Source organism: Ananas comosus, linkage group 1, assembly GCF_001540865.1.
Source record: "Ananas comosus cultivar F153 linkage group 1, ASM154086v1, whole genome shotgun sequence".
Classification (NCBI taxonomy): Eukaryota; Viridiplantae; Streptophyta; class Magnoliopsida; order Poales; family Bromeliaceae; genus Ananas; species Ananas comosus.
This window is the reverse complement of record NC_033621.1, coordinates 16,848,336-16,870,219: the sequence shown is the minus strand read 5'-3', so window position 1 is coordinate 16,870,219 and position 21,884 is coordinate 16,848,336. Positions and strand designations below refer to the sequence as shown.

Below are 21,884 nucleotides of genomic sequence, written 5' to 3'. Positions count from 1 at the left end.
GGCAGGCCAACTAATGAGTTCCCACATCCATTAGCGCGGGTGCCTCAAAGTGCAGCGTACAGGGTACTCTTTCTCCTCCCTGCCTTGATTCTCCTTTCTCTCTCTCTCTCTATATGTTTAGTTGGGGCACTTTTAAAGGCACCAACTCTTTGGTGTTATTAACCTTATAAGCCCTTTGGATCAAGTCTTTTGGCCTTTGGATCATGCACAATAGGGGCCACCATGAGCCATCAATTGTTGACTTTTGATCCAATTACTAAAAGAATTGATCCAAGTTTGATCCAAGGACCAAAAACTTAAAAGCTCCAAGGCCTTGGTGCTTTTAAAACCATTCCAACTCATTATACTATATTTATAATTATATATATATATATAGAATTAGGCTACTATACTATCTATAGTACCGGATCTCCGGTACTATAGTCTTGTTTTCGATCTTAGGGTGTTCAAATTAACGATCCACACCGTTAAATATGATTTAGGGTATATGAAGTTTTTAGGAATAAAATTTTAGTTTTTTTTGACATCGTTTACTTAGTAAATAAATTATGTCAAAATGGACGGTGGAAATTGAATAATCTTTAAAATTTGAGCATAGGATTTTTAAATTCAAGATCAAGAATGTTAACCTTAATCTAGATAGTTTAAAGTATTTTCTATCAAAATTTGAAGAAATTTAGATTCTTCTACACCGTTAAACTCCAAACTTGCCATAGTAGCCATTGAAAATTGACAATTTTGAAATAGTTTGATCATAAAATAAACTATGTCGAAAAAATATAAAATTTTATTTCTAAAAACTTTAAATACCCTAGATCAATTTTAATGGTGTGGATCGTTGATTTGAACACCCTAAGATCGAAAACAAGACTACAGTACCGGAGCCCCGGTACTATTGATAGTATAGGAGACTTATTCTATATATATATGTATATGTATATGTATATGTAGATATACATATACATATACATATGTATATGTATATATACGTATATACATATATATACATATATATAGAGTGAGGCTACTATGCTTCTGGATCCGTGCTTCCAGGTTGTTTTCCATGTTTCGACTTTCGAATTGTCGATCAGCTCCATTAAACTTGATCTGGAGTATTTGAAGTATCTAGAAAAATAAATTATGCGATTTTTCGAAATAAAAATCATACAAAACGTGATAATATGACATTAAAATTTTAGATCAAAGATATTGATCTTATTTTATATAGTATAAAAAATTTTCTATCAAAATTTCACGTGGTTTGGATATTTCTACACCGTTAAACTTGCAGGCGGCTCACTACGGCTATTAAAATTATTGATTTTGAGCCCTTTCGATCACTAGGCAAATGATATCGAAAAATCATAAAATTTATTTTCTAGGTACTTCAAATACTCTAGATCAAGTTTAATCAAAGATATTGATCTTGTTTTATATAGTATAAAGAATTTTCTATCAAAATTTCACGTGATTTGGATATTTCTACACCGTTAAACTTGCAGGCTGCTCACTACGGCTATTAAAATTATTGATTTTGAGCCCCTTCGATCACTAGGCAAATGATATTGAAAAATCATAAAATTTATTTTCTAGGTACTTCAAATACTCTAGATCAAGTTTAACGGAGCCGATCGACAATTCGAAAGTCGCAACATCGAAAACGACCTGGAAGCACGGAAGGCTCCGTGCTTCCAAAAGCATAGTAGCCTCACACTATATATATATATATATATATATATATATATATATATATATATATATATATATATATATATATATATATTTTTTTTNTATATATATATATATATACTCTTATGAGTATAGAGCTCTTGGTATAATGAGTATAGTAGGGCTACTATACTCTTATGAGTATGGAGCTCTTCGTACTCATAAGTTGCTTTTGATGACGGAGCTTCCGAATTGACGATCCACTCTGTTAAATATAATCTAGAGTATTTGAAACTTCTAAAAAAAAATCGTAATTTTTTGAAATCATAATAGAGTCCATCAAGTGGGTATAAAATGAATGGTCAAAATCGAACGGCATCCTAAAAATGGATGATCAGATCATTCAATTTAAAATCTGACTTATTGATCTATTTCTAGGCAGTGAATAGAATTTTCTATCAAAAATTCAACGGATTCCGATTCTTTTACACCGTTAAACTAGCAAGTATCCCATACCGGCCATTAAAAATTGTCAATTTTGTGACCTTTTGATCGTAAGGTAAATGATGTTGAAAAATTATGAAATTTGATTTTTAAAAGTTTTAAATACGCTAGATAATATTTAACGATATGGATCGTTGATTTGGAAGCTCTATCATCGAAAACGACTTATGAGTGCGAGGTTGATCGTACTCATAAGAGTATAGTAGCCAGACTATATATATATTAGTATCTTATATATATATGATATACTATTATATATATATTAGAGGAGCAGAGAGCTGTGGTTACTATCGGTAGCGCCACGGAGGCCTCCGTGCTATCAAGTTGTTTTCAATTATGCGGCTTTCAAATCGACGATCGCAGGTCCGTTAATTGTCTTACACTATTAAAAGTGATTTGGAAACTAAATTCATAATTTTTCGAACATCTTTGGCTAGTGAGTTCAAAATGGTTCAAACATTAACAATTTTAATGTAGATATTGATGCGTATTTTAAGCTCAACGGTTATGACTAGAAGTATACCAATTAGATGAAATTAATAGAAATTCTACTTAATATTATAGCAAGACCACAATTTCGCATTTGAATTTAAATTCTTAATCACTGTTTTTATGAGAATTTTTTAATTTCAGCAACCTCGTTCAATTTTTAGACTACATCGTTGAGGATAGGTAAATGATGCCGATAAATTTTATGAAATTCTAGTTTCAAATATGTTTAATAGTGTAGATCAAGTCTAACGGAGTCGATCGGTCTATTTAGACGCGCATCATTGAAAAAATTGTAGCACGGAGGCCTCGCGAATGCTACCAGGTTATATGACCAGCCTAGCTCTATATTATATATTATATATATATATATACTTAAAAGCACAAAACACTTGGTGTTTGTAAGTTTTCCGCCATTAGATCTATCCCTTTGACCATTTCCACTCGTTAGATCATACTATTCAACCAACCATGCACTCAATCCTAAGCTCAATTCTATATATCTATACTTCTTATAAAAGCGTAAGTTTTGCTTTTTTTCTTTATCTCTATCTTTTTAGTAATACTTTCGTGTCCAGTCATTTTGAACTATTCATTTCAAATAAAGATATTTACAGTATAACTAAATTGAAAATATATAAAACTTATTTGGAGATAAACTAAAGTTAGAAAAAAATCAAATAATAAATAGACACATACCACAATAATAATTTAAATTTAAAAAATAAATATAAATTTAATTTAAAATTGAATGTGACATTTTGAATTAAACATATTAAAATTTTGATACTTTTAATTTAAAATTTATACTTGAATTTAGATTTGTCAGAATTCGAAAAAAGTAAAAAAATACTCAAATGTATATAACAAGAAAAAAATAGAACTATATAATTATTGTCAGCAATAACTCTTTGAATTTGAATTAGGATATGAAATATTTTCGAATAAATTATAACAGCTAAATTTACTTTCTTAAAATTTAATTTTTTGGATAAATATGATTAATAAATTTATGTTGATTTGAGATAACTATTAAAATAGTTATTGATAGACCTTTTTTTTAGGAGGAAAAAATATTGCATTTTATTTGTGGAAACAGAAAAAAATTCATATTTATCCAAATTTCTGCCAACCGAAGGATCACAGTCGCTCTATAAAAGAATATTCCATACTTATCGAAATAAGAATATCTGTACGAAACACACATTGAAGATATTAATAGTATTCGACTAAAAACAAATTAAACTTGAAACATACAATGTTTTAGAACAAGCTTATCGAATTAACTTTAAATTTTAAGTTTGATTCATAATTTCAAACGTGAATCCATATTTTAAGGCCAATTTGCATAAAAAATCCACTAATTTTGGGCTTTTGCAAAAGTGGCCAACATTTTTCGTTTTGCAGATTCGGTCCGAATTTTCATCAAACTGACCAAAATACACTTATTACTTTTTCTCTCTCCTCTTTCTCTCTCCTTTTTTTTTTTCTCTCGTTCATTTTTTTTTCTCTCGCCGAAGAAAGCAGCGGAGGCAGAGGAGGCGAAAACCGCCCACCTCGCCTCTCACCTTTATGCTCTTGCCCTCGCCTTTGCCCTCGCCCGCGCACCCCCCACCTTCCTCGCCTTCGACCCCATCGAGGCCGCGCCGCGATTTTTTTTTTCCTCTCCAACTCTCCTCCACCGTCTCCGACAACGACGCCTCTCTCGCCCATCCCCGCCCTTCTTGTCCTCTTCCTCTCCATCCTTCTCTGCCGCCTTCGACGACGACGCATCTTCGCCGACGCCGACACTGTGGAGGTCGCTGCGGCGCTGCAGCCTCGGGGGGGTGTTCTTAGCGGCGTCGTCACCGGCACCGTGGCCGTTGGCAGAGAGAGGTGACAAAAAAAATTATAGAAAAAGCAAGAAAAAAAAATAAAGATAAAAAATTATAGAAAAAGAAAGATGAAGATGAAATTGTACTGTTAAAATAAAATTGTACTGTTTTAAAAAAATGTTGCACTATTATGGATATAAGTTGTACTACTTAAGATGTAAATTGCAGCTTTAAGGTAAAAATTACACTTTTTAAACGAAAATTGCACTCTTTGGAAAATATTTACACTGTTTCTCCTCTTATTGCACTCTTTCAGATATAAACTGCATCCATTAAGATGAAAGTTACACTCTTTAAACGAAAATTGCACTCTTTGAGAGATATTTACACTGTTTCTCCTCTTGTTGCACCCTTTGAGATGTAAACTGCATCTCTTTAAGAGATATTTATACTGTTTCTCCTTTTGTTGCACTGTTTCTCCTCTTGTTGCACTATTTCTCCTTTTGTTACACTGTTTCTCCTCTTGTTGCACAATTTTATCTTCATCTTTCTTTTTCTATATTTTTTATCTTTATTTTTTTTTCTTCTATATTTTTTTTGTCACCCTTCTCTTTCAGCGCCGGCGACAACGCCGCTAAGCACCCCCCGCTCCGAGGCTGCAGCGCCGCAGCGACCTCCACGGTGTCAGCGTTGACGAAGATGCGTCGTTGTCGAAGGTGACAGAGGAGGGAGAGGGAGAGGACGAGAAGGGCGGGGAAGGGCGGGAGAGGTTTCGTTGTCGGAGACGGTGGAGGAGAGTCGGAGAGGGAAAAAAAAATTTAAAATTTAATTACTTAAGTCTAAATTTAAATACTTATTTTGAGTTTTAAACTTCGATTAAAACTTAGGTATTAAAGTTATATTTATCAATAACCTCTGTATCTAACATAAAAGGTTCATTTAATTAATAAAAAATGAACTTTGGCGGACAAATATCTGGGTTTATAAATTTGAAATTTAATTAAAGTTAAAAACTTAATTTTATACCGGTTAAACGTATTTGTTAGGTGATTAAAACCCGAAAACGTTTTCACCCGGTGGGAAAAGCAAAAACGTCTAAGCCAGGCTTAAAAGTCGTTTGACTGGTTTTATGGGAATAATGTAAAAGAGAGAGGAGAAAGAGGGAGGAAAAAAAGAGAGTAGTAAAAAAAAGAGAGCGGCTTCCCCGTCGTCTCCTCCTCCGACTTCGCCTTCGCCTTCGTCTTTGCCGGGCGGAGCGGAGAGTGGGAGTACGAGAGCGGGAGAAGGAGCGGGAGCGGGCGTGTTGGCGGTGGAAGGAGAGGAGGCTGGGGCAGCTCCGGCGCGGCGCTGANAGTATATATATAGGAGTCTGGCTACCATACTATGATACTATTATGAGTACGATCAACAATTTTAATGGTCGTGGTAAGTAGTTTGCAAGTTTAATAGTGTAGAAATATCCAAATCAGGTAAAATTTTGATAGAATATTCATTATACTATATAAACCATAATCAATATCTTTGATCTAAAATTTTAGTTATGTCATCACTTTTTGTGAGATTTTTATTTTCAGCCATTGATTTTGAGTCATTTCGGTCACTAGGTAAATGATATCTAAAAGTTATGAAATATATTTTCTAGATACTTCAAATACTGTAGATTAAATTTAACGGAGCCGATCGTCAAGTCGGAAGTCCCACTCTCTAACTTGATAGCACAGAGGCCTCTGTATTTTTAAAAGCACACAAGTCGGATTCTACACACACGCGTGCATAAATATTTGTGTATATATATAGACTAGGCTCATGTGCTTTTAGGAACACGGTGTCCTATGTGCTATCAAGTCGTTATCGACGCTCGGATTTCCGGATTGACGATTGGCTCCGTAGACTTAATTTAGAGTATTTGAAGTAGCTAGGGAATAAATTTTGTAATTTTCCGATATCATTTACTAGCGATCGAATGGGCCCAAACTCAATATCGTGGTGTGCCGTTTGCAAGTTTATTGGTGTGCAAATATCCAAATTACACTAAATTTTAATAGAAAAATCTTTATACTATATAAAACAAGATCGATATTTTTGATATAAAATTTTAGTGTCATATCTTATTTTTGTGAAATTTTTATTTTCAGCCATCAATTTTGATCTCTCTTGATCACTAGGTAAATAATTTTGAAAAATTGCAAAATTTATTTTCTAGATACTTTAAATTCTCTAGCCAAGTTTAATAGAGCCAATCGTGAATTCAGAAGTCTCGGCATTGATAACGATTTGACAACACGGAGGCTACCGTGCTTCTAAAAGCATATATATATATATATATATATATACATATATATATATATATATACATATATATATATATATATATACATATATATATATATAGGGTCCGGCTACTATACTATTATGAGTACAATCGCTCTCGTACTCATAAATCGTTTTCGATGATAGAGCTTCTGAATCGACTATCCATACCGTTAAACGTTATTTACAGCATTTAAAACTTCTAGAAATCAAATTTTATAATTTTTCGACATCATATACCTTACGATCAAGAGGTCACAAATTTGACAATTTTTAATCGCCAGTATGGAATACTTGCTAGTTTAACAGTATAAAAGAATTGAAATTTGTTGAATTTTTGATAGAAAATTCTATTCACTACCTAGATAAAGATCAATAACTCCGATCTTGAATTGAAGGATCCGATCATCCTTTTTTAGGACGTCCTTCGATTTTGACCGTTTATTTTATGCCTGCTTGATGGACTTTATTATGATTTCGAAAATTTACGAAATTTATTTTCTAGAAGTTTCAAATACTCTAGATCATTTTTAATGGAGTGGATCGTCGATTCGGAAGCTCCATCATCGAAAACAACTTATGAGTACGAGGGCTCCAATACTCATAATAGTATAGTAGCCACGGCCTATATATATATATATATATAAATATATATATATATATATTTATATTTATAATAGGGCTACTATGCTATTAGGAGCACAACAACCCTTATGCTCCTAAATTCTTAACCACCCATCACTTTTGATGGGTGGTTAGTTGTCACGCTCCGGGCCCTTTTAGGAAAGCTAATTTTTGAGAAAACCATCCAATTTGAAAACAGAGTTGCGGAAAGCGTATAAATTTTTTCCTCTTTTTTGTAAATCCTGTCCGGGACATGCACAGACTCGCCACACGCACAGGGCATCCTCTATCCATGCGGACAGAGTCTCCCCTGTACATGCACGGCGTAGGAGCACAAATACAGAACCACAAGCAAGCAGAACAAGATAGTTTAATTATGCAACTACCAATCAACCCAATACCAAAATCCAGAATCGACTAAACTACTCTATTAGGAAAACCCAAAAGCAATTAAACTCCAAACACATATAGTATCACATAACTACAACCAAATCACAAGGTACTGAGATAAGTAAAATCTGAGACTGGAAACTGAGATCCATGGCACAAGCTATCTAGGCGCTAACCAACCGTGTCCTCACACCGCGCCCTAACCCGCATTGTCAACGGCACCTGTAAAAACAGTGGGGTGAGAAACATATAAATATGTTTCCCAGTGGGGGCAACCAGCCGACGAGGGCAAGCCGCACTCACTGGCAAACAAAAGAGTATGATAAGCAAGGTAACTGTAAACGAGTAATCAACTATGGTAGCAAAAAGGTTAGTCAAACATATATCATGAGCTGAATACAAAAATAATGCCGCTACTAGATACTGAAATGAAGAATACAAGTCAACCACAGTAGCAAGGAAAACTAGTGAGTAGTCATCACGAACAATCATGTGCGAGGTACCGCTACTTTAAACAAGTCATATGCTAACATGAAAGATCCAACTATGGTAGCAAGATGAAGGATGTACAGTGACCTGAGTCACTCATAATGAAAGCCACTACTGTAGGCTAAACAACTACTAGATACCATGCATGACTCACATCGAGATACTATGCATCAACTAGACATACGAGTAGTCCAAAGTATACCCAATCCCTGTGGCTCGTCACAAATACTCGGCCTAAACTCGCCCATAGGTCTCAAGGGCCACAAATCAAGTTTTACTCTGGAGGGACACATCAACCCGCACCCAAAGTCGCTAACTCTGTCTAAGCGCAGTGTATATCAAGTTTGGGGGTGATAACTTGTCACGCCCCAATCCCCGCCAATTTGGTCGTGTTCGGGTCACGTCAACAGACGCCGAACGGACAGGGCCTCCCCTGTCAGACCAAGGCTCTACAACATGTATAATAAAGCAATTAAACAACGAGATTAGCATTTATATAAGGCTTGCACGAGGGCAAGCAACAACGGAAGCGAAAGCTCTAAGCTAATATATTCAACCATACATGATACTTGATTACATTGGAACCAAATAAAAGTAAACTGAACTATCACATTTCTTTGCTTTCATTCATAATTCTTTACATTTAGCCATTCACCAAATTACATATTTGTTTTCAACTTTACAACTTTCTAAATCAACAAAAGAAGGTGATACATGTAAACCAAAAGGGAAATGACTACAAAATGTGAGATGGTCCCGGTGGCCGCTATCTACGGCGCTAAACCCTTACCTCGGTCCTCCGCCGCCCCGCTCGTGCTAGGACCTGTAGGGTTAGTGATGTGAGAACTACAACGAAGTTCCCAATGGGTTCGGCAACCGACCTCGCCGACTTACCCACTAGGTCTATTTCAGGCATAAGTATTTTAACGGAAAGGAAATAGTAGCCAAACTAATGCTAATACTATATGCCTGCAATAAAGATGTCAGCGGATATAGATATGAAAGCAATAATTATGCATGCATGCTTGATCGATACTTTCCTTTGGCTTTTACCCAATTTTACCGGTTAACCTTGTTAACCCCAATGACTCACAACCCAAAATCCTTTTTGATCGAGGAGGCTTCGAGCACTTCCACTGAGGGACCGTCCTTCGGGGTCACTATCCCCGTGGTGACCTACTCCGGAGCGCACCGCTTGAGGGGGAGCTACCGCCCTCAAGCCAAGACTTATCGTGAGTATTGATCCGATCCCCAACTTGGGAACGTATAGCCATTAGTCACAATGCCACTATCATAATAGGTTTTCTACCTAATTATTCATGTCACTCTTGGTTAAACCATGTTTAACAATCACTATCTCAATGCCAATCTTGTCTCTATAGTCAATGTCACCTTTGTTTACTAAGATCAAGGTCCAAGTCTCCTATTCATACATCTTTAGGGTTCTAGCATATATGTCCATTATGGTTCTATCATTCTTTACGTCCAACTACATTATAAGCATATAATTAAAGTTATACCAAGGCTCACATGTAAGCAATCCTAATATGCATGAACGACTATATACAATATGCTCAAATGAAAAGTGACATTGACATAGAAGAGAATCCAACGATTCCGGAATGCACCCTCCACCTCACGTGGTCGTGTAGGTGTAGAATATGACGACTTCCGAACTTTACGAAAGTCGACTCCGCGTCCTATAACCAAAATAGTGCCATATTAGGCCTTTTGTACATGAACCATACTTAAACATTTTCGTAACATCGAACGGAGTTGTCCAACGCGTCTAGAATGCCCCCAATTAGGTTTCTACGAAGTCAATTCGCCATCGAAAAATCCCAGGGCAAAAGCCCCAAATTTGAGCCCTAATAATGCCCTATGCAATTTTCTTCTAGATTGATCTCCTCTCTAAGCAAATAATAGCTTAGAATCATCTAGGAAGCTCTCTAATACCATTTCCAAGCTATTGGAACCATTCCTAGGGCTTCTAATGCGAATCCTAGTGATCTACCATGAGAGCTCTATAAGAAAACCATGGATTTCATTGTTTCTTAGCTCAACAAGGTTTCTAAAGCTAGAAACAAACTCAAAACCCTAAAACTTTGGGTTAAATCCAAACCCTAGACTCTCTTGGACCAAAACCTCACCTTTGCCCAAGTTCTACCAAGTTCCTTCTTGTAGGTGAGCTCCTTGGACCACCAAAACCCTAAACTCCCTCTTCTCCAAGTTCTTCTTCTTCTTCTCCTTCAAGCCCTAGGTGAGTTCGAGAGAGAGAGAGGAGAGAAAATGAGAGAGGGTGAAGTGGCTGTGAAAGAGGAGAAGGGATGGGCCATATATCATGTTGCAACATTTGCAACTAAGCCCCCCAACTTTTTTCTCCGTGCACTGCCCAGACTGGGCATTTTCCGCAACGAGGGACCGGTCTCCCCGACCAGGGGCCGGTCCCCGAGAGCTTCTCCCGCAGTCTGCGCAGGCTGCGCGCAATGCAACCGGTCTCCCTCAATGGGACCGGTCTCTCCTCGCAAGGACCGGTTCCTGAGAGCTGGTTTTCCAGGACTTAGCCGATTTTTCGGCCATCTCGCTGCCTACGCGTTCGGGGACCGGTCTCTCCCACCAGGGACCGGTCCTCGAGAGCACAAAACCTGCAGTTTTGCAGATTTTGATTTCCAAAGCTCTCGAAGATCCCCAGTAATGTATTTTTGCATTATTTGACGCCTTCGGTCTTTCCGAAGTGTACCAACCTCGCACTTTGGTCAATTTGACCAAGGTTCGAATTTAATTACCGAGATTTCGGTATGTTACATAACTCAGGGTGGCGAACCCTGTCTATGAAACATCACCTCCCACTGGGTTGGCAACTGAAGTACCCTGGGTTAGTAATCCTGTCTAGGACTCCTTCAGTGCTGTACAAGTTATAGTCACATGTATATGCTCAAAGCTCCAATAACCTAGACTCAACAGTCAAACCCCTGCCCGTAGGCGACAATAGGAGCTAAGAGATAACCACACTAGATGCCGATGAAGATATCAAGAGCCAAACTAACCGGGTCGACTAGCATGCTACACTAAACGAGTATGTAGGAAAGGTAAAGATAATGCATGTGGCAGAGGTGAGCATGCTAAAAACCCAATCACGATGGAATACGTCAACCGACCCTTAGGTCAAAAATCTGTGGAAGTGAACATCAACCAACTAGGTCAATCTCATGGAGTAACTCTCCAATAATATTGTCAAGTCTTAACAAAGATAAACTAACTGATCAACATGATCATATCTTAACAAGGAGTACACACCGATCTATCAGATCCAATCATACATAGGTGGATATTCTACTAAATCATCACCTACTCTACATGTCACACACGAGATACGAGAGAGCTCAATCAAGAGTCTACCAATCTACACGATAATCAACATGAAAATCAATAGGCATGTAGAGTAAAAGCACGAGCCAATATGAAGTCAACGGAAGTTGTCCTACTCCATTAATAGAATAGATCAAATGGAAAGAAAACCGAGTAAGATACAACTTTACCGACTTCAGAATGGAGCACCCACCTCACCAAGTACCCGAGTCCTTGACTCGAAACGATAGTTCTAGAAGTCACCTGTACATAGAAAATATCAACACGATCATCATCAACATCCTGCGTGTCATCTATACAACCCGACACAAACAGAACATTGGATACTTATATCGATCTCCCGAATCCACTGACTTCCGCATAAGTTTACTAAAATGCCACTTCAACTCACAAAGTGTCCTGGGTCTCACCATACATCTCTAAGACATACCCGCTGTCCCCAAACACCATATTTTAGGTGTTGGGACAGCCGCAAACAAAATGGACCAAAACGGTGGCCGTCGCACCAAAAGTGACCCAAAATGGGTCCAACAATACCTATTTCGGTATTCGGACCACCCACAGTTCACTCGCTGCCACGAGGGGCACAAAACACGAAGATATACCAGCCAACGAGGCTCAACAAACATTCCAGACAGCAACAAAATCGATTCCTCAATAATACAATTGAAATCCACACTATCGATCCGATTTCGGCTTCACTTTGTGTCATTTCGCACCAAATCAGCCAAGGGATGATTCCAAACCTTGAACACTAAGTCCGAACACCAATTTCCATCAAACACTGTTGCCCAACACCACCCTTAATACATAAAGCATCAAAAAAAGTCCAAGTCGCCCCAATATTACACGCAACGCATCATTATAATACAAAAGATGGGGTTTCAAGTATTTTACTAGATTGGAGCTAAGCGAGTAGAGTTGAATGGCGCACTGGGGCGAAGACGCACCTCTGTCTGCAGTGAACTAGCAAGGGAGTCACTTCGACAATTGCTGTCCGTCGGAGAGCAAGGAAAAGGCCGCGCTGAGCCGATTTGGGGTACACGACGGGTTCGCGACTCTACCGACCTTTCGGATCACTCCAATATGGTGAGCACTGCGAAGAGATTTTCCTCACGATCGCTACGCTCCAAAGAAACCTGATTTTCAACTCCCGGATTGCCCGAAAGAGTCAAAACAAGAATCGGTCATTTTACCGAACACGTGGCGGGCACTATTGAAAACAGGAATTCACGGGTGTCGTTACCTGCAATTCAGGGGAGCATGGGCCAGCACCAACATTCAGGAATGCCGTGCTCACTAACGGAGGGTCGCCAGAGGCGTCGGATGGCCGAAATAGTGAGTCGGCCAAGATCAAGGCCTAAAAATCAAGTCACTCGCAGTAGCAGCGACACCTGCACTTTGGAAGCTTACTGGCAGCGATAGGGGATAGGGGAAGGTTGTCCTGAGGGTAGAGGTGCCGGAGCTCGCACCTACCGGCTGTGACGGTGACGACGTCGGCAAGAGAGCCAAACTCGGCTTCTACCGAGCCTCCAACATCAAGGCCAGAGGTGCAGAGCTTCAAAAGTCCTCGGATCAACTAGAGGGAAGTGAGTGAGGTAGAAGGCCCCGGCTCGGAAGGCGGCAAGGCGCCGGCGGTGCTCGGGGCCACACGGCTGCGCAGGAGCAGCAGCCTAAATCAAGCCGCGCACTACTGTTGCACGGGGGTTGGCGCGACTGAGGGCGAGGCCGCTGAGGGTCTTCGGCCCAAAGGTGGCAGCGGCAAGACGCCGGCGTCGGCGGCGGCTTCAACTAGAGAAGAGACGGGAGGGCTCAAGTTATATATCTATATATATATTAGATAGAGAGAGAGAGAGAGAGAGAGAGAGAGAGAGAGAGCGAGAGCTTGACAGGGAGCTCACAGGGGTGGTGCACCGGCAGGCGGCGTAGCACGGGGAGAGAGGTGGCGGCCGTACAGGGAGAGAGGGACTAGGCAGGGTTTAAGGCATATATATATATATATATATATATATATATATATATATATATATATATATATATATCTAGAATAACTATCGATAGCAAATGGGCTCCGTTGCCACCATTTGTTTTCGATGATCGAGCTCCAAATCGCGATCGACAATGTTGAACATGATCTATACACTTGAAGTGTTTAAAAATTAAATTTCAAATCTTTTCGACATCATTTGCCTAACAATCAAAGAGTTTCAAAATTTGTAATTTTAATGGTCGATATGAGGCGTTTTCTCGTTTAACGGCGTAAAGATATCCAAATCAATTGAATTTTTGGTAGAAAATTCTTTAAACTATTTAAAACAAGATCTATACTCTTGATCTTGATTACAAGACTCCTATCATCATTTTTTAATATTCATTTTCAGCCGTTCATTTTTGTGTCCACTCGATGGATAAGAGAATAATATCGAAAATGCATGAAATTTGATTTCTAAACACTTCAAGTGGTATAGATCATATTCAACGGTGTCGATCGTCGATTTGGAGGCTCCATCATCGAAAATAAATGGGTGGCAACGGAGCCCGTTTGCTACCAATAGTATTCTAGCTCAACTATATATATATATATATATATATGTATGTGTGTGTGTGTATATGTATGTGTGTGTGTGTAGCTATATATGTATACAATATAATTTTCTATAACAAATACAATTTAACCCCTCTCTTGCACACAATCTCTATAGTGCAGCTCAATTTGCACAGAAACCCTTCTCATCAAAAAATTTGCAGTTTATTGCATTATACATTATCCTTTTTGTGAAAACGTTCCCTGATGATTTCCTCTCTCTATTTCAACTGTGTGCAAAATTTCACGGGAATCTCGAATTTTGTAAAAATTGAACCTACGTGATTCATTCCCCGTCTAGTTTCACGTGAGTCCATTCACTCACAGAAATTCCAGAATTTCTCACATGAAATGTGTTACCCTTCGCATAAAGCCCTTTTTTGCACCAATTGCAAAAATTGCAATTTAATCCCTTATGAACACAATTTCAAATCCAAAACTCACCCATAGGTGTATTATGCTCATAAGTTCCTCCACATCAAAACTTGTGCATTTTGACACATGAAATGCCGTGCTTTTTGAATAAATACTCCAATTAGTAAAAATTGCACTTATGCAATAACATCCCCAAGATATCACTAAATCACGCCAAATTGCATCGGGGTCCATTACTGGACTTACTATACCAGCGGACCATGAGAGTGGCACTTCTGTTTCATCGAAAACCGCATTAGACTGCAAGATGCAATACTCCCATTTAAAAGTTTACCGTAAAAATATCTTGGATACTATATTAGTGTTAGTTGTATGCCCTAGAAGCCTATCAGGCTGACACATTTTATTTTCTTTGGGACATATATTTGTACTTAATCTTATTATTTATATAATTGGGCATTTCTTATTTTATTCATGTTTAATGTGTCCGTGAATCGTCCTTTTAATTAATAAGATGATAATATATATTCTGAAGAGTTGAGAATTTGAGATATATATTATTGGTGATTAATTCCTAAATGCTCTCAATCGGTGGATCATCATGGGGACGATGATTGATCCCGTAAGATTGATGTGTGTGCCGTTTCTCTTTTGGGATGACGAATCTCGAGTCATCAGTGTGGGGACACTGGAGTTAATATGCAAGTGGTTGTTGGAGAACAAGGGTACTGAGCGTGACCAATTATGAACAGTTACATGGATGTCTACTCATTCGTCAGTAACTGGTTCGATATTACAGTGGTACAACTGATCCTTAGACCTGCGACACCATGACCATTCAATGTGAGGCTACTGTAGTTTGACTATGCAACAAATTCTGATCCTAGCCATGGGTCTTAGTAGTATATGTTGGCTGCAGTCGGTTCATATAAGGAATGGGTGTCTGTTTATATGTGTCACACCCCGAGCCTTGCCTATTTGGTCGAGTTCGGGCACGTCGACAGACCGCTGAACGGACAGAGTTTTCCCTGTACGTCCTAGGCGCTGCAATCAATACAAGTACAAGGAATTCCAACCAGGAACAGTATTCAAGCAAGATTGCATAAGGAAGGTATCAAACAACATAACACATTCTATGTTATTACAAGCATTCCCATTAGATTCATTTTACATTACATTCAACTTCCAAATGCAATTAAGGTATTACAATTAATATTACAAATTTGATACATTGTGTTCCTTTCCCTTTCCTATACCCCTAGGCTATGCCGACTCGGGGTACCGCTATCTCTGGTCTCTGGGGTAGGGCACTATCTATGGAGCTACGCTCTTACCTCGTGCCGCCGTGCCACTTACGTGTGAACCTGTAACACCCCAAAACAACGTGGGGTGAGAACCAACTCCATGGTTCCCAGTGGGTATGGCCACCCAAGGGAAAAGCTCGACCGATAGGTCCAAGGAGGCACTGCAATCATGTTAGTCCAAAAACATCTACAGATATATATCGTAATGTAATTATACAACTAACAGATAACATGCCTCGCAATATGCAATATGAATATATGCAATCAACTAGTAGATCTATTGATTCTATGTTCAACTTTGCTAACTTTAGCTCATGTCATTCAATTCTAAGGTTTCTACTACCTTAGGTTCACAACTCAAGTGCCATTTGCTTCTAAGGTCTCTATTACCTTAGCTCTTGCTTCTATCACTAGCTTATAAGGTTTCCATTAACCTAATCAAGCTAACCACCCGACTCGGCCTCGAGTCAATCATCCGCGGATAGTCCGCGCACTGGCTGCACCTCAGCCTGGCTGCCGTCACAGCCTACCGCACCTCTGACTTAACCATCTGGCGGCGAACTCATCGCATCGAACCCAACAACGACTCAAGTCATGACTTAGCCATCTGGCGGCGAACTCATCGCATCACACCCAACAATGGTTCAAGTCGTGACTTAGTCATTTGGCAGCGACCACATCGTCCTTACCCAGCAATGGTTCAAGTCAATTTAGGCGGCATCATCCGATAAGCTAAATGGACGAGGAGAACCACACATACCCGTTGAATTACTGCCAGGCGAGGAGAACCACACATACCTCCAGTTATGATTCTATTTGCCATCTCTTTTACCACAAGTTCCCACCGTTTTTGTTACGCCCCGGGACCCGGTATAGGCCCGCCCGGTGCGTGCCCAGACCTGCCATATGCCTGCACATATAAGGCGTCTACAACAAAAGAGATATGGAAGCAAGAAGAAATAAAGTCACTAGAGATATCAGAGCTACTAACAGCTAACAACTAACAAACAAGTAGAGAAGGGAAAGTAAACTACTAAACATAAAGATAAAGTAAGTACAAGAGTTATCACAAAAGTACTACAAAAAGGGTGGTCTCTATACAAGGTACAACTCTCATTCTCTCCCAAAAAGAAAACAAAGAAGAGGTAGACCACCTATCGAACGTCCTTCGCTCACAAGCTAGCTCGTGGCGATACCCTTTCCGCAGTCCCTAGCCCCGCCCGGAGTGGAAGGCTCTGAAATAAGAACATGAAACAGAGGGCGTGAGAACTATAATTTATAGTTTCCAGTGGGCAATTACTGACCTCAGCACAATGCACCACTAGGCCCAAGAAAAAGGGGTAAGTAACGATAATATTAAACAATAATAAGCTGCTGAATTGAAAGCATGTATGAAATGCAATACTACTATGCCACAACGAGGTGTTGATTTCGATGAGACTTTTTCTCCCGTTGTCAAGGCGACCACTATTCGTACTGTTCTCTCCGTGGCTTATCCTCTGGTTGGTCTCTTCGACAACTTGATGTGAAGAATGCGTTTCTTCATGGAACTCTCTCTAAAGAGGTTTATATGGCACAACCACCGAATTTTGTGGACCCCTTTTTTCCTCATCACATTTGTCGTCTCCGCAAGGCAATCTATGGTCTTAAGCAGGCCCCTCGGGCTTGGTTTCAGCGGTTCACTTCATTTCTTTCTGAACTTCGTTTTGTCGGCAGTACCGCGGATCCCTCAATGTTTGTTTCTCATTCCTCTTCTGGCACTCTCGTTCTTCTTTTATACGTTGATGATATTATTATCACTGGTAGCTCCTCCTCTCTTTTGGAGGCTCTCATTGTCACCCTACAACGTGAATTTGCTCTGAAAGATCTTGGGCCGCTCCATTATTTCTTGGGCATTGAGGTTACTCCGTCTTCTTCTGGTCTTCATCTGACTAAGCACAAATATACGCATCAACTACTTCAACGCCATGGCTTTCTTGATTGTAAGCCTGTCTCTAGTCTTTGTTCTCCGGCCTCTCGCCTCTCGTCTCATGAGGGACGTTTTCTTAACGATCCTTATGTCTATCGTCAGCTTAGTGGTGCTCTCCAGTATCTCACCTTCACGAGACCGGATATTTCGTATGCTGTCAACTCTGTTGCTCAGTATTTGCAGACGCCTCGTCAACCACATATGCAAGCCGTCAAGTGTATTCTACGTTATATTCGAGGGACCCTATCTTATGGTCTTCAACTCTCTCGTGGTGTTAATCCTTCTCTTATGGCGTTTGCCGATGCTGATTAGGCTGGTTGTCCCGATACACGTTGCTCTACTTCTGGTTATTGCGTCTTTCTCGGGCCCAATCTTATCTCCTGGTCTGCTAAGAAACAGCCTGCCATTTCTCGCTCCAGTTTTGAAGTGGAGTATCGCGCTGTGGCATATACGCTTGCTGAGACAGTTTGGATTCGCCATTTGCTCCGTGACCTTGGTGTTTTCTTATGGCGCTCCATCAACATCTATTGTGATAATCTCAGCACGACTTATCTTGCGGCTAATCCAATTCTCTATGCTCGGACGAAGCATATTGAGCTTGACCATCAGTTCCTACGTGAGAAAGTCCAGTCTGGTGATTTGGACTTGGTGCACATCTCTTCTGATAAGCAATTTGCTGATATTTTCACCAAGCCTTTGTCGCCTTCTCCGTTTTCCGTGTTGCGGCTCAATCTTCGCATCTGACTACCGGATGCTTAGCTTGCGGGGGGATGTTACGACATATTTAGTATCTCATGCCATATGAGGATACTATATATTACGACATATTTAGAGTAGGATTATATAATATGAGATACCTAGTTATATTGTTACTATATTAGGTATTGTTACTATATTAGACTCATCTCTTGTACTATATAACATCATTAATAGAATCCATAAGGGTATGCTATTTTACTCTTCTTTCACGAACGATGCTGTGGGGCCACATCTTAACTCCGCAACGGCTCCCGAACCTTTGATGATCAGTCAAGAGGTTGTTAACAGCGGCTTCACGTTGTCCAGGGCAGTACACGGCGTCCCCAATGCATAAAACATGCAACAAACCCATTATAGCAACAATTGCTATGCAATTACAACATAAACATGAGTTTCGAGCCTGTTACCTCGATCCATGTTGCAACGGATCCTACTAACCAATTGATTTGATTCGTCTCGACGTGTTGATGCATGTGCTTGCTGTTCGAAGCATAAATAATGGCTGGAGAGCTTCGAAACAACGAGAAAGCCCTCCCAATGTAATATTTGGGGAGCGGTCGAGTCCGTTGCATGCACCGGAGCTTCTCTGGTCGCAGCGAAGGTGAGCACGGGACTCTATAGGGTCCCAAGGATGCCGTGCTCACAATTTGGAGTCCTAGGTAGTCGGAAGCACGAGATCAGCACAAGGTACCCCCTTGACCGCAGTTTGGTAGGGCTAGGGCGGAGCCTAGGCGACTGTTGGCGGCACGGCGGCGCAGGGCCAGGTTAGAGAAGGGTCACTTTGCTTAGGGAAGGCCGTCGGCACCAACCCCGGCGGCGGGGAGCTGCAACGGCGGCGCTGCGGCCCTGCGGCCCAAAAGAGGTCGTGGCTAGGGCTTCTCCAATCGTTGCTACGGTGGCTCTGGGAAGGGCAGGGGCAGCGCCGGCGACCCTCCTGGGATCAACGGTGACGGACGACGGCAGTNCAGTAGAGTTGTGAAATGACAATTTTGTCCTTGCCCTTGTCCTCTTCCTCTTCCTCTTCAGGCTGTGGGAGCGGACGGCGGCGGCGGCGACGGCGATCGGGTGAAGTCCTAGGGTCGCACGGTTGCCCTAGGCTCCGCCTTTAGCTGCAGCGGCTCCTGGCGCATGGTTGCGCCAGGGGCGGCTCACGGTTGCCAGAGTTCGAGGATGACGGCGGCGACGGTCCCTACCAGCGGTGGCGGTCCCTGCCGACGGCGGCGTAGAAACCAGAGGCTCAGGTCACCTTCGCCCTCAAAGCCAATAATGGAGAGAGAAAGAGAGAGGGAGAGAGTGAGGAGAAAATGGTGGATTCTCCGGCCGTCGGTGTGGCGACGGCGGCGACGGTGCTTCTTAGGAGGACCAGATAGAGGAGGGGAGGGTGGCTAGGGTTGGGGTTCGGGTTAATGAAACCCTAATCCTAAAGTATATATATTAATACTTGATAATTTACCCCTAAATCTCCCAATTTTACAAATTGCATGGCCTAAATCCCTATCTAACAACTTTCTCTTGTAGGATGTCCGAGTTGTTGGGTTTTCTCGCAAAACGGAGCACCGATTGTGTTTAAAAAGTAAAAACACAGTCTATATACTGTTCCATCTGTGATAAAAGCCACATTTCTCGAAAATCGTGCATCGGGTGTAAAATCCTTCAGCGCTATTGACTCCGGCACAGTCAGACCATCGAAGACAAGCTACTGGATTATCTAAAACGGAGTCCAGTATGCGACAGAAGTCATCTATACTGAATGGCCTCTCTTGGAAATACGAGTTACTAATCACTTAAATGAAAAGTAATAATCGCGTAACGGCTTCATCCTAACTTGCTTTTTCCCCAAACTTGACGAGTGATTATGTAATAAAAATACACATAAAAATATTGTCAACAAAGAGTTTGGCTACATAGCTGAATTCTCAGTCCTCACAACTGTGCTCCTAATCGCACAGTAGCCCTGCCCCTCTCTCTCTCTCTCTCTCTATATATATATATATATATATATACATATATTATATAGCAAGGCTGGTATCCTATCGGTAGCACTGAGGCCAAAGTCCTACCGATAGTATACTAGCGAACTCTCTCTCTCTCTCTCTCTCTCTCTCTCTCTCTCTTATATATATATATATATATAGAGTTGAGCTAGAATACTATCGATAGCAAACGGGCTACGTTGCCACCCATTTGTTTTTGATGATAGAGCCTCAAAATCGACGATTGGCATCGTTGAACATGATTTATACCACTTGAAGTGTCTAGAAATCAAATTTTAATCTTTCGACATCATTTGCCTAATGATCAAAGGGTTTCAAAATTTATAATTTTAATGGTCGATATGAGACATTTTCTCGTTTAACGGCATAAAGATATCCAAATCAATTGAATTTTTATTAGAAAATTCTTTAAACTATTCAAAACAAGATCTATACTCTTGATCTTGACTACAAGACTCCTATCATCATTTTTTAAAGAATATTTATTTTCAGCCGTTCATTTTTGTGTCCACTCGATGGATAAGAGAATAATATCGAAAATGTATGAAAATTGATTTCTAGATACTTCAAGTGGTATAGATCATGATCAACAGTGGCGATCGTCGATTTGGACGCTCCATCATCGAAAACAAATGGGTGGCAATGGAGCCCGTTTGCTACCGATAGTATTCTAGCCCGTTTGCTACCGATAGTCTAGTAACCAAATTTCAAAACTTTTCCACATCATTGACCTAATGATCAAAGGGTTTCAAAATTTGTAATTTTAATGGTAGATATAAGGCATTTTCTCATTTAACGGTGCCCAAATCAATTGAATTTTAGTTAGAAAATTCTTTAAACTATTTAGAACAAGATCTATATTCTCGATCTTGATTACAAAATTCCTATCATCACTTTTCAGCTGTTCATTTTTACGTCCACTTGATGGACAAGAGAACACTATAGGAAAAGCATGAAATTTGATTTTTAGATACTTCAAGTGGTATAGATCATGTTCAACGATGCCGATCATCGATTTGGAGGCTCCATCATCGAAAACAAATGGGTGGCAACATAATCCATTTTCTATCGATAGTATTCCAACTTAACTCTCTCTCTCTCTCTCTCTCTCTCTCTCTCTCTCTATATATATCTCTTCCTGATGCTCATTCTAATTCTACCTTTATTGCAGATCTTGAGTGTTCAACAACTCTACAGAATATGCACACAATACTGGGATGACAAGTACAATACCCAAAGTGT

General features: G+C 40.1%; 1 protein-coding gene across 4 annotated transcripts in view; it reads left to right on the top strand.

Moving 5' to 3' along the window:
* LOC109713352 (sterol 3-beta-glucosyltransferase UGT80B1) overlaps nucleotides 1-21,884 on the top strand; it is a 68,132-nt gene that overhangs the window by 33,623 nt on the left and 12,625 nt on the right. For all 4 annotated transcript variants that reach the window (XM_020237403.1, XM_020237396.1, XM_020237413.1 and 1 more), the window contains one exon: nucleotides 6-63. In XM_020237403.1, coding sequence (XP_020092992.1) covers nucleotides 6-63 — 58 coding nt within the window. The remainder of the gene's footprint in view (nucleotides 1-5; nucleotides 64-21,884) is intronic.